Source organism: Acartia tonsa, chromosome 5 (assembly GCF_053477335.1).
Source record: "Acartia tonsa isolate MP-2025a chromosome 5, ASM5347733v1, whole genome shotgun sequence".
Classification (NCBI taxonomy): domain Eukaryota; kingdom Metazoa; phylum Arthropoda; class Copepoda; order Calanoida; family Acartiidae; genus Acartia; species Acartia tonsa.
In genome coordinates, this window is record NC_137264.1 from 8,574,226 (window position 1) to 8,588,885 (window position 14,660).

At 31.9% G+C, this 14,660-nt stretch overlaps 2 protein-coding genes across 2 annotated transcripts in view; one reads left to right on the plus strand and one right to left on the minus strand.

Annotated features, from left to right (window-relative positions):
* Positions 1–715: 715 nt before the first annotated feature.
* LOC145319918 (glycoprotein-N-acetylgalactosamine 3-beta-galactosyltransferase 1-like) lies at positions 716–11,082 on the plus strand. The gene is made up of 12 exons (XM_080162319.1): positions 716–1,393; positions 1,804–1,896; positions 2,478–2,610; positions 3,110–3,171; positions 3,568–3,647; positions 4,959–5,052; positions 5,950–6,054; positions 7,129–7,209; positions 8,583–8,661; positions 9,437–9,493; positions 10,103–10,185; positions 10,929–11,082. Exons 1-12 carry the CDS (start codon positions 1,332–1,334, stop codon positions 11,080–11,082), a joined length of 1,083 nt encoding a protein of 360 aa, XP_080018445.1. The 5' UTR covers positions 716–1,331.
* Positions 11,083–12,081: 999 nt separating this feature from the next.
* LOC145318683 (anoctamin-4-like) overlaps positions 12,082–14,660 on the minus strand; it is a 53,445-nt gene continuing 50,866 nt past the window's right edge. The window contains exon 35 of the mRNA XM_080160123.1: positions 12,082–14,300. Coding sequence (XP_080016249.1) covers positions 14,284–14,300 — 17 coding nt within the window. The 3' untranslated portion in view covers positions 12,082–14,283. The remainder of the gene's footprint in view (positions 14,301–14,660) is intronic.

A 14,660-nucleotide genomic window follows, 5' to 3' on the forward strand; every position in this document is an offset into this window, starting at 1 on the left:
AGAATAGCCCTGCAGGATCATGGCATCATAGACCCCGGATGGACATTAGTCAGGCATAAAAACTACCTCCCCCCCCCCCCCACTTTTTTTTATAAGAGGGGGTGCAGTACTTGATAGGCATTGTGAGGGAAAGCACGGAAAACTTGATGATACACAAAATTTCCCCTTTTGTAGATTACAATTCGTGGTTGAAACGTTTGAACACTCAACTTAATGAATCAACCAATCAAAATTCGGTCAACTGAAAATAGTTGCCGAATGTGTACGCAGTTTCCTGAGTGTTTCCTCATCCTAGCTCAATATTTACTACTAGCTAAAAAAGCTTCAAACTTCAAAAAAAAAAAATCAAAATTTAAAAAATTCAAATTTATAATGTATAATGTATAAATCGTTTACACATTCAAATTTTGATTTTTTTAAGGGAAGTTTGAAGATTTGTAGCTAGTAGTAAATATTGAGCTAGGATGAGGAAACACCCAGGAAACTGCGTACACATTCGGCAACTACTTTCAGTTCATCCAAAATTCACTAAAGTCCCCAAAGTTGTTAAGCTAAAGAATAAGAAAACGTTATTAACTTTGGGCAATGTCCTCCCTCTTTATTTCTCTGCAAAATACCACTAAAATGACAAATTTTTTTATTAATGTTTTTTTCTAAATATTTTTCCATTTCTGATTCTGATAAGAATATTTATTTGTTTATTTTTGGTGTACAGTATTACTTGTATAGTGAACTATAACATTCACATTAAATAAATTACTTTTACAAGAAATGATTGAGTTTTAATAATTTTACTTATAACTAACGAGCGGCGGACAACCAAAATCTTAACCTAACGTTTGTAATGCATAAAAATAAGAGGTTTTCCCTAATATATTTTGTTTCAGTTCATTTTTGGTCAAAGTAAAATTCATAAAGTATTATTTATTATTATCATTTTTGGCATAAAACAAGTACAATCAAGTATCTTAGGTATCCAATCCATGGATCTAAACGGATAAGACAATGCCCGATAAAATGATGTACATACCCAATTATACACAAAATTACCTTTTATGTAGATTACAATTAGTGATTGAAACATTTGAACACTCAAGTTAATAAATCTAGCAAAATTACATAAAAGTCACCAAAGTTGTTAAGCCAACGAATAAAAACGTTATTATCAAACTTTGGGGACTAGTGAAATAAACAGCACCTTCCCTTCCTGCTTACTTTATATATGAAAAAGTTGAGTTCCTTTAAATACTAAAAATTGAAAAAATTCTCTAGAATTCAAAAATGTGAACTTCTAAAAGTATTTTTTTCACACAATAAAAATTATATTCTAAATGGCGAGAAAATGGAAAAGATTTTTACAAAACTTTAGTGAGAAACTACAAAATATTGTCAGGTGATAATTGAATATAAAAAGGACAAATTTTCCATTTTGCACTGAAACCCGCCTCTTTGATTCCTAAAAATAAATTGAAAATAACTTGTGGCGGTAATTTTTTTCTAACACCATCGGAGAGCTCAAACTTAGAGGAGCCTTTACCTGCAGTGCCCTAACACTGTGGAATTACAAAAAAAATCGAGGGTGGGAATTTGGTGCTTTGCAAGGTACTTGTGGGAAAACGCTGAAAAACTAATCAGGCGATCTACAATTTTTAAGGAACCTCAGAAAAGACAGTTTAGAAAAAGTTTAAGGCTATTTTACCTGAGGTTATTTAAACACTTCTGAACTATATGGCTCTTTGAAAAATTTGTATTTTTAGGTTATTTTAATTTATGCATTTTTCTGATTTTATGTTTTAATTATAGAGAATTGATATCAATACATCCATTTGTGTGTGGCTGCCTGGTTGGGTTCATCATTCCTCTGGCTTTCATTTTTATACAACCTTTCATATTCAGGTATACACATATCATAATTAAGGGACAGCGGAAAGTGTCATATATGACGTCATAAAAATACATCTATTATCCATCTCTTTTTTAGGGGTTTCCTTTCCCACTTCTCCAGTCAGCCTTCCTTTTTAGACTTATTTTTATGACATCACATATGACACTTTTTTGATGTCCCCAGAATCAGATTAATTTCCACTGGACTAGAACCGGTTCTGGGCGTTACCGAAAAATCTTGTATTGTATCGTATATTTATTTTCCTCAAATGATAAAATAAATTTTTTGGTCCGGCCATTTCAATGTTTTATTATAGGGAGTGTGGATGTATTTAAGCACTAGCACCACGCCTCTAGAAGGAGTTGAGGTGAAGGGGGGGGTGGCGGAAGTTTACCCCACCCCGAATCCCGATATTTTTTTATTTTGTTTTTTTTTTAAGTAAAATTTTCTTGTGGAGGTCATTTCTTTCTATGGGTGGTGATAGCCCCCCCTCCCCCCCCCCAAAAAAAAATAATGATAAACCTTCTCAGGATTAATGAGAAGTTACATTTTAAAGGAGATCCATATCGGTGTAATTTTCTTTTTATTTTAGCCAACCAGCAGAAGTGACGGGTCTTTTTCCGCCACCTGATTTAACCAACACAGTATTACAGCCAACTAGCTTAAATAATGGCTACAAAATTCTGTGTGTGGTAACTACACATCCTAGTAATTATAAATCCAAGGTGAGCGTTTGTATATACATACAATTTGAACCCTTAACAACTATCATCATTGGAAATGTCCATCAATTTAGCGGTCATTGGCTTATCCCTTTCGATCCCTGCAAAAACCACATCTTCATAATAAAAAGGGGGGTAGGTTTCTGGTAGAATCCGTAAAGGAGTGTGTTTTAAGGCTTAAAAATAGTAGTAGAGCGATAATATTCACTAAATATGTGTATTTCTTATTGAAAAAAACTATAGAGAAAAAAAATTAACACATAACCTTTACGGATTCTACTAAGAACCTACCCCTCTCTTATCAATTGAAAAGTTTCGAACCAACAAAAGTTTATTTTAGTGTGCCATCACTTTCCCAAAGTATTTAACAATACATAACCACAATTTGATATTACACCAGAAACTGACCATCTAATTTATTTGTTATTGTTTTTTTAAACACGAAACGCTATGCAAATTTGACAATTTGCGGAATTTTTGGCATACCTTTTATTTTGTTAAGGTAGTTCATATAAAATCCACTTGGGGCAGAAGATGTGATCATCTAATATTTTTATCAACCAGGTAAAAACTTGAGAATGTACATGAAAAGCTCTAATATATACAGCTTTAATTGTACTTAAACTGGTATAAATGTGTCATATTAATAAAACATATATTAGAATTTCCTAAAAAAAATCTTTTTAATATGTAAAGTGTTATAAAGCGTTTTAAATCGAAACTGATTAATATCCCCTGGATTAGAACCGGTTCTCAGCCATACTGAAATATCATCTATAGCATTGTATTACAGAAACTTTTCCACGAATATTTAAGAAATATCTTAAGATTAATACAGTTTAGTTTGCGTAGTCTTTTGGCCCATGAATGCTAACAAAACTGGTTTAATCTTATAATTTTAATATCTGTGGAAAGCTGTCTCTAATACGGTGTAAAAAATAACTAGTATTTATTTTATAGGGACTGTGGATTGTTTAATTGGAATTGTTCAACAATATGGAGAAAGTTATCTTTAAATAATATTCTTCAAAAAGAAAAGGGTAATTCTGATTTTTTGGACAAAGACAAAATTGCTGCAAAATTGTGTCAAAAATTATCCATGTGACGTCATAAAAATGAAGGAGGTGGGAGGAGAAGCGGGAAAGAAAACCCCCTAAAAAAATAAATAGATTATCCCTCATTTTTATTACGTAACATGGATGATTTTTGACACAATTTTGCAGCAATTTGGTGTTTGTTAGTTTTTTGTTCTTTTATAAGCAAAGCAAGGGTCATCTCAAAAACCGTTTTTCTCATAAAAAGCCTACTACATTTATAAAAAAAGACTTAACTTATATCTAGCATTCAATAAAATAATAATAATAAAATTTTATTGTGTAATTTTCTAGTTTATTTTAAGGTCTTAATTTTGAAAATTTAGAGTGAATTTACCCAAAAAGGAAAGACATATAAAAACTCATCATCCAATAATTGGGTATGCATATTAGGGTGGGTCGATTTTGGACATTTTTTTTCTGAGGCCAAAGCGGGGATCTGCACTCAATTTATATAGATATAATACACCTCTGGATGATTTAAAATTTATCCTAAGTCTTAAAACCGCTGACGACCAGACATTCAATTGTATAGCTATTTGTAAATGGGAGTCAAAAATTTATTGAATCAGAACTATGGCTTCATGGTGCTCCCTGGAAATGCCTTGAGGAGCTGAGTCAGGAACTTTTGTCCGTTTCAAAAAATCTCGTTCCTAGCCTGAGAAAATCTAAAAAACCTCTACAAATTGGACAATTCTCAATTAACCTTAATTTTTTTTGGTTTTTTAGTGATTTCTAAGGCTAGGAACGAGATATTTTGAAACGGACAAAAGTTCCTGATTCAGCTTCTCAAGGCCTTTCCAGGGAGCACCATGAAACCATAGTTGTGATTCAAAAAAAATTTTGAATGTCGTCTTTGCATACTAATAAGTAATGAATTATATTTTTAAGTGTTCGTGTTCTAAAACTCAATTTTTTAAAATTCTTTTTCGGTCAGAAATGTTTTTAAGGTTAATTTTATCTGTTGCATATCCCCGCTTTGTCTAATTCCGATATGAACCCACCCTAATGCATATCATTTTTTCGTCCCTTTTCATATCCCTTAAGATCCCTGAAAAAAAAACTAGTGTCGTATAGTGCCTATAAAAAAAATGATGTCATACAATTCAAATGACCAATAACAGGCCAGTATACGTTTAACAATTGGCTAATATATATGTATACTGGCCAATTATTGGTCATTTTTTAATGTATGACGTCATTTTTATAGGCACTATAAGCTGCTTCCGTTTTAGTAATTATTATATTTTTCCTCAGGGATTGGGGATGGCTCGTTGTTTACTATTCTTGAAGTGGAGGGTCATACAGGAAGAAAAGATCTGTGGACAAGGGAAAAAATTGGTTTTGAAAGGTATATCAGCGTATAATCTTTACATAAAAATAATAGGATGCGTGTCTGTCTCTAGCATCAGGGGCTGCTATTCAGCCAATTAATTCCATTTGAAATTGCCGAAAATTAAACATTTTGTTTGAGTAAAGTTGGACTGGAGTATGTTTTTTTTAATTGGCCGATAGCTAAGATAGTGCTGTAATAGTTATTTCTTGCATCGTATTATAAACAGCTTTCCGCGGATATAGAATGTACAATTATGAGATTAAAACTATTTTTTTAGCCCCGAGGTGCCGAAGATCGTACATTTTTATATTCGTAGAAAGCTGAATATAATACGATGCTATACATAGTTTTTTCGTATGGATGAGAACCGGTTCCTATCCACCGGATTCGAATGAATACGAGAATAGTTATTTTTCGCATCGTATTATAAACGGCTTTCCGCGGATATAGAATGTAAAACTGGTTTTAATCTTATGATTGTACATTTCAATTCTATATTCGTAGAAAGCTGGATATAAAACGATGCTAGACATAGTTTTTTCGTATGGATGAGAACCGGTTCCTATCCACCGGATTCGAATGAATACGAGAAAAAAAATTACATATTTTTAACTATTTTGTTTGTTTTTTTTATTATGGATTCGAAACCGATTAATATCCGCTTGATTAGAACCAGTTCTCAAGCATACTGAAAAATCATGTATGACATCTTATTACAGACAATGTTCAAGAATATTAAAATAAAAATCATAAAATTAAAACCAGTTTTATAGCCCGTGCCTTCGGCCCATCGGTGCTAACAAGACTAGTTTTAATGTTATGATAATTCATCTTAATATCCGCGGAAAGCTGTCCAAAATACGATACGATAAATAACTATACTACAATAATTTTTATTCGCTCTTTTTTCAGAATCTGGGAAGAATTCAAAGATTTTGACTTTATGTTGAAAACTGATGATGACTCTTTCATTGTAGTTGAGAATCTCAAATATTTATTACAAGATTTTAATCCAAGGTATGTATGCGTGCAGAGCGCAAGCGACGGACTGACGTAACTCAATTTAACTGAAGATAAGCTTCGCTTTTATCCCCTATACCACAGAGGATAGATATACAAGTTCATTCATACACAAACAAAACAATACTATTACTGAATTCAATATCTAAAAAAAATTAGTATGGGTTAAATTGAATAACAATTGATTCCTTCCTTTCATATATTTTGGCTTAAGAGTGATCAACACAGTTTAATTAAACATGTTATTTTTATTTGATAAGTCCAATACACAGTGTTTCATGTCAAGAACAATCTTCAGTTAGATAAATAAAAATACATGATGCTTTAATGAGCATAAATTCTATACTGTTTAATAAAAACAAAAGATGATTTTTTTCTTGCAGTGGAGGTAAGGAACGAGTGGGGGGGGAGTAATTTTGCATAATAAAAAGGGAAAGAGGTGAGGTATTTAAATTTTAGCATTTAAACTATGACTAATGTTTCTTATATTTTGGGGAAGAAATGACAAATACAATAGAGAATATTCATAATTTATCTAAACAGATTTTATATAAGGAGATTATTATAATGGGTTGCATAGCTACTATTCAAGTCTTCCCGCTACATTTGCTCATTAACATGATTTTGAATAGAGCAACTACCTTATATTCAACTTTCTATTAGTATTTTTGAGGGTCTTAATATTATTGTACTGAAAGAGTAAACATGGATGTCAACATCCGTAAGAGCGAAGCTTTTAAAACTTATTAATACTGAGTGTCAGAACTTAATAAGTAGAACAATAATTTTTAAGTCTAAACAAAACTCGTTAAGGACACACTTACATTATATATAGCTTGATTATAGAGATGCTTTGCTTGTGATAATATACCTTTTTGTCCTAGGAATCAATACTCCAAAAATCAAATAATAGGATAATTTACCAAAAAAGTGGTCAAAATAGTTTTTAATCAGAATGTTTTATAAACACATACAGACTTTCTGGTAACGATTATAGAGTTGCTATGACTTCTTAGCTTATAGAGAAATTATCATGAAAATTTGACAGTTTTATTTCATTTTATTTGGCAGGGAAGCTTTACTGCTTGGACACTTACAGAAATCTCAAGGAGTGGAATATATGAGTGGTGGCTCTGGTTATGTTATTAGCAGGTATACTAAGTAGAATATATGAGTGGTGGCTCTGGTTATGTTATTAGCAGGTATACTAAGTAGAATATATGAGTGGTGGCTCTGGTTATGTTATTAGCAGGTATACTAAGTAGAATATATGAGTGGTGGCTCTGGTTATGTTATTAGCAGGTATACTAAGTAGAATATATGAGTGGTGGCTCTGGTTATGTTATTAGCAGGTATACTAAGTAGAATATATGAGTGGTGGCTCTGGTTATGTTATTAGCAGGTATACTAAGTAGAATATATGAGTGGTGGCTCTGGTTATGTTATTAGCAGGTATACTAAGTAGAATATATGAGTGGTGGTTCTGGTAATGTTATTAGCAGGTATACTAAGTAGAATATATGAGTGGTGGCTCCGGTTATGTTATTAGCAGGTAAACTAAGTAGAATATATCAGAGGTGGCTCCGGTTATGTTATTAGCAGGTATACTAAGTAGAATATATGAGTGGTGGCTCTGTTTATGTTATTAGCAGGTATACTAAGTAGAATATATGAGTGGTGGCTCTGGTAATGTTATTAGCAGGTATACTAAGTGGAATATATGAGTGGTGGCTCTGGTTATGTTATTAGCAGGTATACTAAGTAGAATATATGAGTGGTGGCTCAGGTTATGTTATTAGCAGGTATACTAAGTAGAATATATGAGTGGTGGCTCTGGTTATGTTATTAGCAGGTATACTAAGTAGAATATATGAGTGGTGGCTCTGGTTATGTTATTAGCAGGTATACTAAGTAGAATATATGAGGGGTGGCTCTGGTTATGTTATTAGCAGGTATACAAAGTAGAATAAATGAGGGGTGGCTCTGGTTATGTTATTGGCAGGTATACTAAGTAGAATATATGAGTGGTGGCTCTGGTTATGTTATTAGCAGGTATACTAGGTAGAATATATGAGGGGTGGCTCTGGTTATGTTATTAGCAGGTATACTAAGTAGAATATATGAGGGGTGGCTCTGGTTATGTTATTAGCAGGTATACTAAGTAGAATATATGAGGGGTGGCTCTGGTTATGTTATTAGCAGGTAGGCTAAGTAGAATATATGAGTGGTGGCTCTGGTTATGTTATTAGCAGGTATACTAAGTGGAATATATGAGTGGTGGCTCCGGTTATGTTATTAGCGGGTAAACTAAGTGGAATATATGAGTGGTGGCTCTGGTTATGTTATTAGCAGGTATTTTAGGAAAAGTATAGGTAGAACTATGTGAAAATAGGTACACATACATATTACAAATAGTTGAAGACATGTAAATCACATTGTTTCAAGTGCATAAAGCAATCAAGGTTACACATAAAAGTGATTTGTGCCAAAAAGTTGTTGAAAGCCAACAAGCTTCTTTTTTTCAGGGAAGGTGTAAGAAGATTAGTAGAAGAGGGGTTTCCATCAAGGTGTGAACTACCACTTAAATCTGATAGACAAAATGAGGTAGAATTTAAATATTCTTCATCAATATACATAGCACATTTTTTAAAGCGAAACTTTTCTATAATTAGGGTCGGTCCGTCCGTACGTCCGTCCGTCCGTCACAAACGGATAGCTTTTTTCGTTAATTTAGGCATGTTAGAATTGTCCTATCGATTTCAAACTTTGCATGGTGATTCCTTTAGTAGTTAGGTACGATTAAGAAAGCGTAGCAACTCTATAATCATAACAAGAATGTCCGTACGTCAATTTTAAACATGTTAATTGTTTTACTTTTTTTAACAACAAATTTTTATGTGATATAATCATCCGATTGATCTGATTTTTAGTATGTTGATTCCTTGGACAACAAATGTATAATGTTATAAGCAAAGCAACTCTGTAAACAAGTCCTAAAAATGTAAGTATGCCCATAAACATTATCCTGTATCAAGCAGTTTTTCAACAAATTTACTTACAATTTTGCTCCGATTCTTAAACATTTATATTCTGATTATTTAGTTCTGACACTATATAAGTGTTAATGTCCGTTTGTCCTACCGTTTCAGTGCTTCGTTTCAGTTTTCAGCCTTTCTAAAAAATCCTGTTTAGGAATGTATTGCAAAATTTTTTCCATAAATAATAAAATAAATCATAAAATCAATACCAGTTTTGTTGGTCCGACCCTTAGGCCATTCAGCATTAACAAAAATGGTTTAAATCTTATCATTTTTCATTTTATTATCCGTGGAAACCAGTTTATAATACGATGCGCTACATAACTATTAAATTGTTTTAGAAGAATGCAGATGAGGATCTTCAAATGGGAGTCTGTGCTAAATTATTAGATTTCCAGGTGACAATCTTCATCTTTATTATTTATTTTAAGAATGGCTACGCTCCCTTTAATAATAATGTTCTTGTGTTATATTTAGAACTAGTTTCTTCGATTCTAGCCTCTAGGGGAGGAAGGATAATCAAAGGAAAATAGCTTAAAACCACTGCAAGACATCTATAAATTTACTCTAACAAATACATCCATTGGGACCTGCATTTTCCAAGATCTTTAGCTTCAGACAAAAAAAAACCTTACTACTTTATATTATAAAATAGGAAAATCATGATTATAGTTTTGTATTATCTATTGTTTGTTGATTCCTTTCCCAAAAATATTTCAAGGGAAGGAATGCATTATTATCCTATTTAACCCATCATAATTCTGTAGATATTGAATTTAGTATTGTCGTGATTGTGTATAAATAAATTTGTATACAGAACCTCTGTGTTATTGGGGATTGAAGCGATGATTCTCTAAATCTAAACTGAGTAATGTCCGTCAATTTACGCCCAAATTTAATAATTTTTAACTTGAACTTTTATAAGTAAACCTAACAGTACTGCGTTGAAAATATTTCTTAAAGTAGTATTAATTAAAGTAAATTTCATCAATATTATTTTTTTTTAGATAGTTCCAAGTGATTTTAGAGGAGGGATGACGTTTATACCTTTTAAAATTGAACATATTCTTTTGCACCAGTTAAATACAAGGTAGGTAGTAAATAGAACAAGAAAGCTATTAGCTTATAAACGGGTGGAATATTAAGGTAAAGGGCATATATTTAAAGGAGTTGATTGTCTGAAAGGTGTTTATTTACATAGCAGTATCCCAAAATTTGAGAAATTGACTATAAAATCTAATGTTATATTGTTTGGAACTTTTTAAAGCACTCAGTAACATTTAATTATTGGCTACAAAAACCCTAAAAATAACTCTGTTTTCAGGGAGGTTGGGGACATTCATGTAAAATACTTCGGTACCCAAAGTTTTTTAAACATGATACATTATTGGTTAGCTCAAAAACATTTGTGTAATTTAATTTATTTTTGATTAGATGGTTTCAACCACTTTGTGTATAAACTTTTCATTCAATTAGTGGGCACGCATATAATTTATCCCCCATTGAATTTTGAATAGTTTGTTCTAAATTACAGAAGTGTGAATCTACAGGAGAGATAATTTTGTATATCATCATTGGGGATGTACACAGGGACAATACAAATGCCGATAAATTGATGTACATCCTCAATAGTGAGACACAAAATTACACAACCGGTGGTCGAATTGTTTGGACACTTTTCTTAATGAACCAACCAATCAAAGTTCAATAAAAGTCACCAAAGTTGTAAAGCCAATGAATAAGGAAATGTGTATAAACAGTCCAATATCCTCTCCCTGCCTGGGACGTATTTCAATATCATTCTTCAATTGTTCTATCCCCGTTTTTCTTTAGGCCTGGAAGATGGTTTCGTCAGCACAGCCTTGAGTGTCGGGATAGACTTGCCAAAGATTGCCTCTCACAGCATCCTGTAGCCTTCCATTACACAGAGGCTGTGGATATGTATAAGCTGGAATATCTCATCTATTCTGCTAGGGTTATAACTTAAATTAGTCTTATAGTGATGTAAGAATAGTTATTTCTCGCATCGTGTTATAAACGGCCTTCGGCACCTCGGGGCTAAAAGACATGCTAGACATAGTGTTTTCGTATGGATGAGAACCGGTTCCTATCCACCGGATTCGAATGAATACGAGAAAAGACATTATTATTATGCATTTGCACAAAACCAAAATAAACCTAGAAAACTTTTTCAAGTTTGGCCTCAAAACCGATTGATATCAACAATATTAAAACTTGTTTTCAGCCATACTGAAAAATCATGTTTAGCATTATTGAATTGCATTGAAACAAAAATCATAAGATAAAACCAGTTTTGTTAGCACCAAATTATTAATGTTAATATTCACTGAAAGCAGTCTATGCGATAAATAACTATTAGATTAATTTTAAACCATAAAAAATTACTAAATTTAAAATCTCTAAATCTTTTTAAAAAATACCAGCAAGAAAACGGTATAACAGCTCATTAAAAAAAATTATGCCCTTTCAAGTTCTGAGAAACCAACAATACCCAAACTTTTCAACCAATAATAATTTTTTTATATTAATCAATACCATTACTTGTTATGTTACTTGACAAGGGATAGGTTGACTTTAAAACAAGTTTTAAAATATTCACAAAACCTCTCTAAGGCAAAGTTGAATATTATTTGAAATATTCATATTATTTAATTGTTATTTATTTTAATGAAAACCATAATGTATTACTTTTGCTCAATTTATGTGATTTGTTGAATAAAATTACAGTTTTTGCTAGATAGAGTTGTTTTAATTTTTGCTAAAATATAAACGTTTTTTGTAAAAACAAAGTATTATACATTATATCATTATATCTATACATTTAGTCAATAAAATCTAAACTAAAAATTGTTTGAACTTTTTATTTGTAATTATGTAACTTACTCTGACGTTTGGAGGAAAGTATTTCTTATTACAGAGTGCAGCGTTTACATAAAAAAAAGTATTTTTGACAATAGACATTTATTTCATTAACATTTAGATATAATTTTTACATAATAATTGGCATTAATAAAATTGGTAATTAAAAACTATGAAACATAAATAATTTTTTTGAGAGCATTTATAATTAGCAAAGCTTTTTATTAGGGTTGGACCGGATTCTTTTTGGCCGGATACCGTATATTCGGCTGATTTCTAATGCCGGATATCTGGTATCCGGCCGGATATCTTGCCAACTATCGATATCCGGAAAATTACCGGATATCCGGTATTCGGATAGTTTAAATATCCGTATCCGGCCGGTTATTTAAAACTGCCGGATATCCGGCACCACCCTACTTTTTATAGTGCCTATAAAAATTGACGTCATATTGGCCTACCATTTGTCAATTAAAATGTTGTCCTGCCATTGGTAATTTTGTCTGTGTATTTGCCTATCAGTGATAATTTGTATTGTGTGACGTCATTTTTTTATAGGCATTACAATGATCAGCTTTAATGATACGAACACTTAAAACTAAAATCACATTCAAGTTTGCAGGGTTTTTTTAGTAGCCAAGATTCTCTACATGTTTAAACTGTCTGTTTGTACGTTTATCTTGAATATACTTATACATCGTATTCACACACATCCTCATAATGGACTTCATTCCTTTAATATAATTCCCCGATCTCTTGCATTTTTAGTTTACACTATTATTGAACGTAATTGTACTAATTTTTAGTAGCGAAGCTACTCTATAATTCCAAATGTCCGTCCGTCTGTCCGAAAGTAATGAATTGGGGAAAACGTGATTTTCTCGGCTCCTATTCAAGATACTTATGGATGTTGTCATCCTTGTTTTTTTATTATTTAGAGATCATTTAATTTGCAGGTGACTTCAGAAAGAGATGGGACAATGGACTGAAAATCATCAGGGAGTAAGGGAGGGGACAATGGGCAGTTAATTCAATTTTATAGTTGTGACCCTTTAAGGTTGAAAACCCAGATATTTCCAGATAAAACAAGTATTTGCAATATAGCAACCTTTAGTGGAAATTTTTGAATTGTTTTTAATTCGAAATGCACCATCCTTAAACTGATGCTTTACTACACGCCTTTGATTCTAGAGATCAAAACCCTTGCAAGGCATTGTTTACAATTCATTACCATAATTGTTATTATTTAAACTTCGGAAAATTAAGGAAACATACCATTTTACTTTTACAACATCTTTTACCCAAATTTTTTTATTGTATTTATTAAAAAGCTTAGACATGAAAAAGCCTTAAATAATTATATTTCAAAACTTACTAAAACATTTACCTTCCTACAGAACTTTTAACTCAAGTTATTTCATTTAACGAAATAAAAATGAGATACCTTGCGTCAAAATTTCATACTACATAAATAAAAAAGTTGAGAACATAAGTACATCTTAATTTTAAAGATCTTAAGGTTTAAGTAACATATCTTAGGATAACTGGTATCTGCGCCTCTAGCATCCAGGACAGAAAAATAAAATAACACCATCTTGAAATTTTAATGATAAACAAACCTTGAACAACTCAGGACTTCGTGAATTTTCCCTAAAATTTTGAAATTAATCGGATCATTAAATACAGAAATATTAAGCTAAAGACAAAAAACTTTTGCCTTTACATTAAATCAATAAGAAACATCTAACATGTCTAAAGTAACGAAAAGAGCTAACCGTTACGGACGTACAAATGTGCGGGACCTAATTATAGTAAGGCTTTGCTCATAATAACTAATAATCTTAATATAATTTCTTTCTACAACGCACTAATCGGAATGAATTAACATTAAACAAGAATTAGATATAAAAAATGTAATGATTCAATTTACAAAATAATTTTCAAAATCAAAATATTCTGTCTGCTTGTTATTGTTTATCTTTTTGTTGACGCGCTAGTTTGCCGCGAGATTATGCATGATTTTGCGTGACGTCATTCATAATTGGTCCCCAAGATTGGTTAGAAACTGCTAAATTCTTGCATGTTCCCTTTAAGCCAGTCCCCAAAGTCTGAGACTCCTAAAAATTGAATATTCGATCCATTGTCCCCTCCCTTACTCCCTGGAAAATCATACTCTTCCCTCAAAAGTTGAAGTGTGTAAGAATAAATCAGGAATAGTACTAAGCAACAATGTCCAAACTTTTCCACCATTAATTTCCATATTAATTAATCGTCCATTGTACTATCCCCGTATTCCTGGATTTCAGCATCAAAAGTCCTCCTCGACTGAAACAAAACTATCTAAAATTCAAAATAAAACAATAGTGAACAACTTTTCCAGTATGGCTTCGAATCCGATTACTTTCCGCTGGATTAGAACCGTTTCTCAGCAATACTGAAAAATCATCGAATTTCAGACAATTTTCTATGAATATTAAAATAAAATCAATATCAGTTTTGTTAGCCCGTGACTTCGCCCCCTTGGGGATAACAAAACTAGATTTATTTCATTTTCATATCTGCGGAAAGTTGACTATAATACCATGCGATAAATGACTTTTCTGTAATCACGAATCTTTGACTGTATTTTAAACTCTAAATAAAATGAATAAACTTCAGAAATTGATGCTTATTTAAAGAATAGTT

Coding starts and splice junctions, on each gene's coding strand:
- LOC145319918 (XM_080162319.1), top strand. CDS start 1,332: ATGGCGAGAAAATGGAAAAGATTTTTACAAAACTTTAGTGAGAAACTA. Junction 1,394..1,803: donor AAACTACAAAATATTGTCAG/GTGATAATTGAA, acceptor TTTTAATTATAG/AGAATTGATATCAATACATC. Junction 9,494..10,102: donor CTAAATTATTAGATTTCCAG/GTGACAATCTTC, acceptor ATTTTTTTTTAG/ATAGTTCCAAGTGATTTTAG.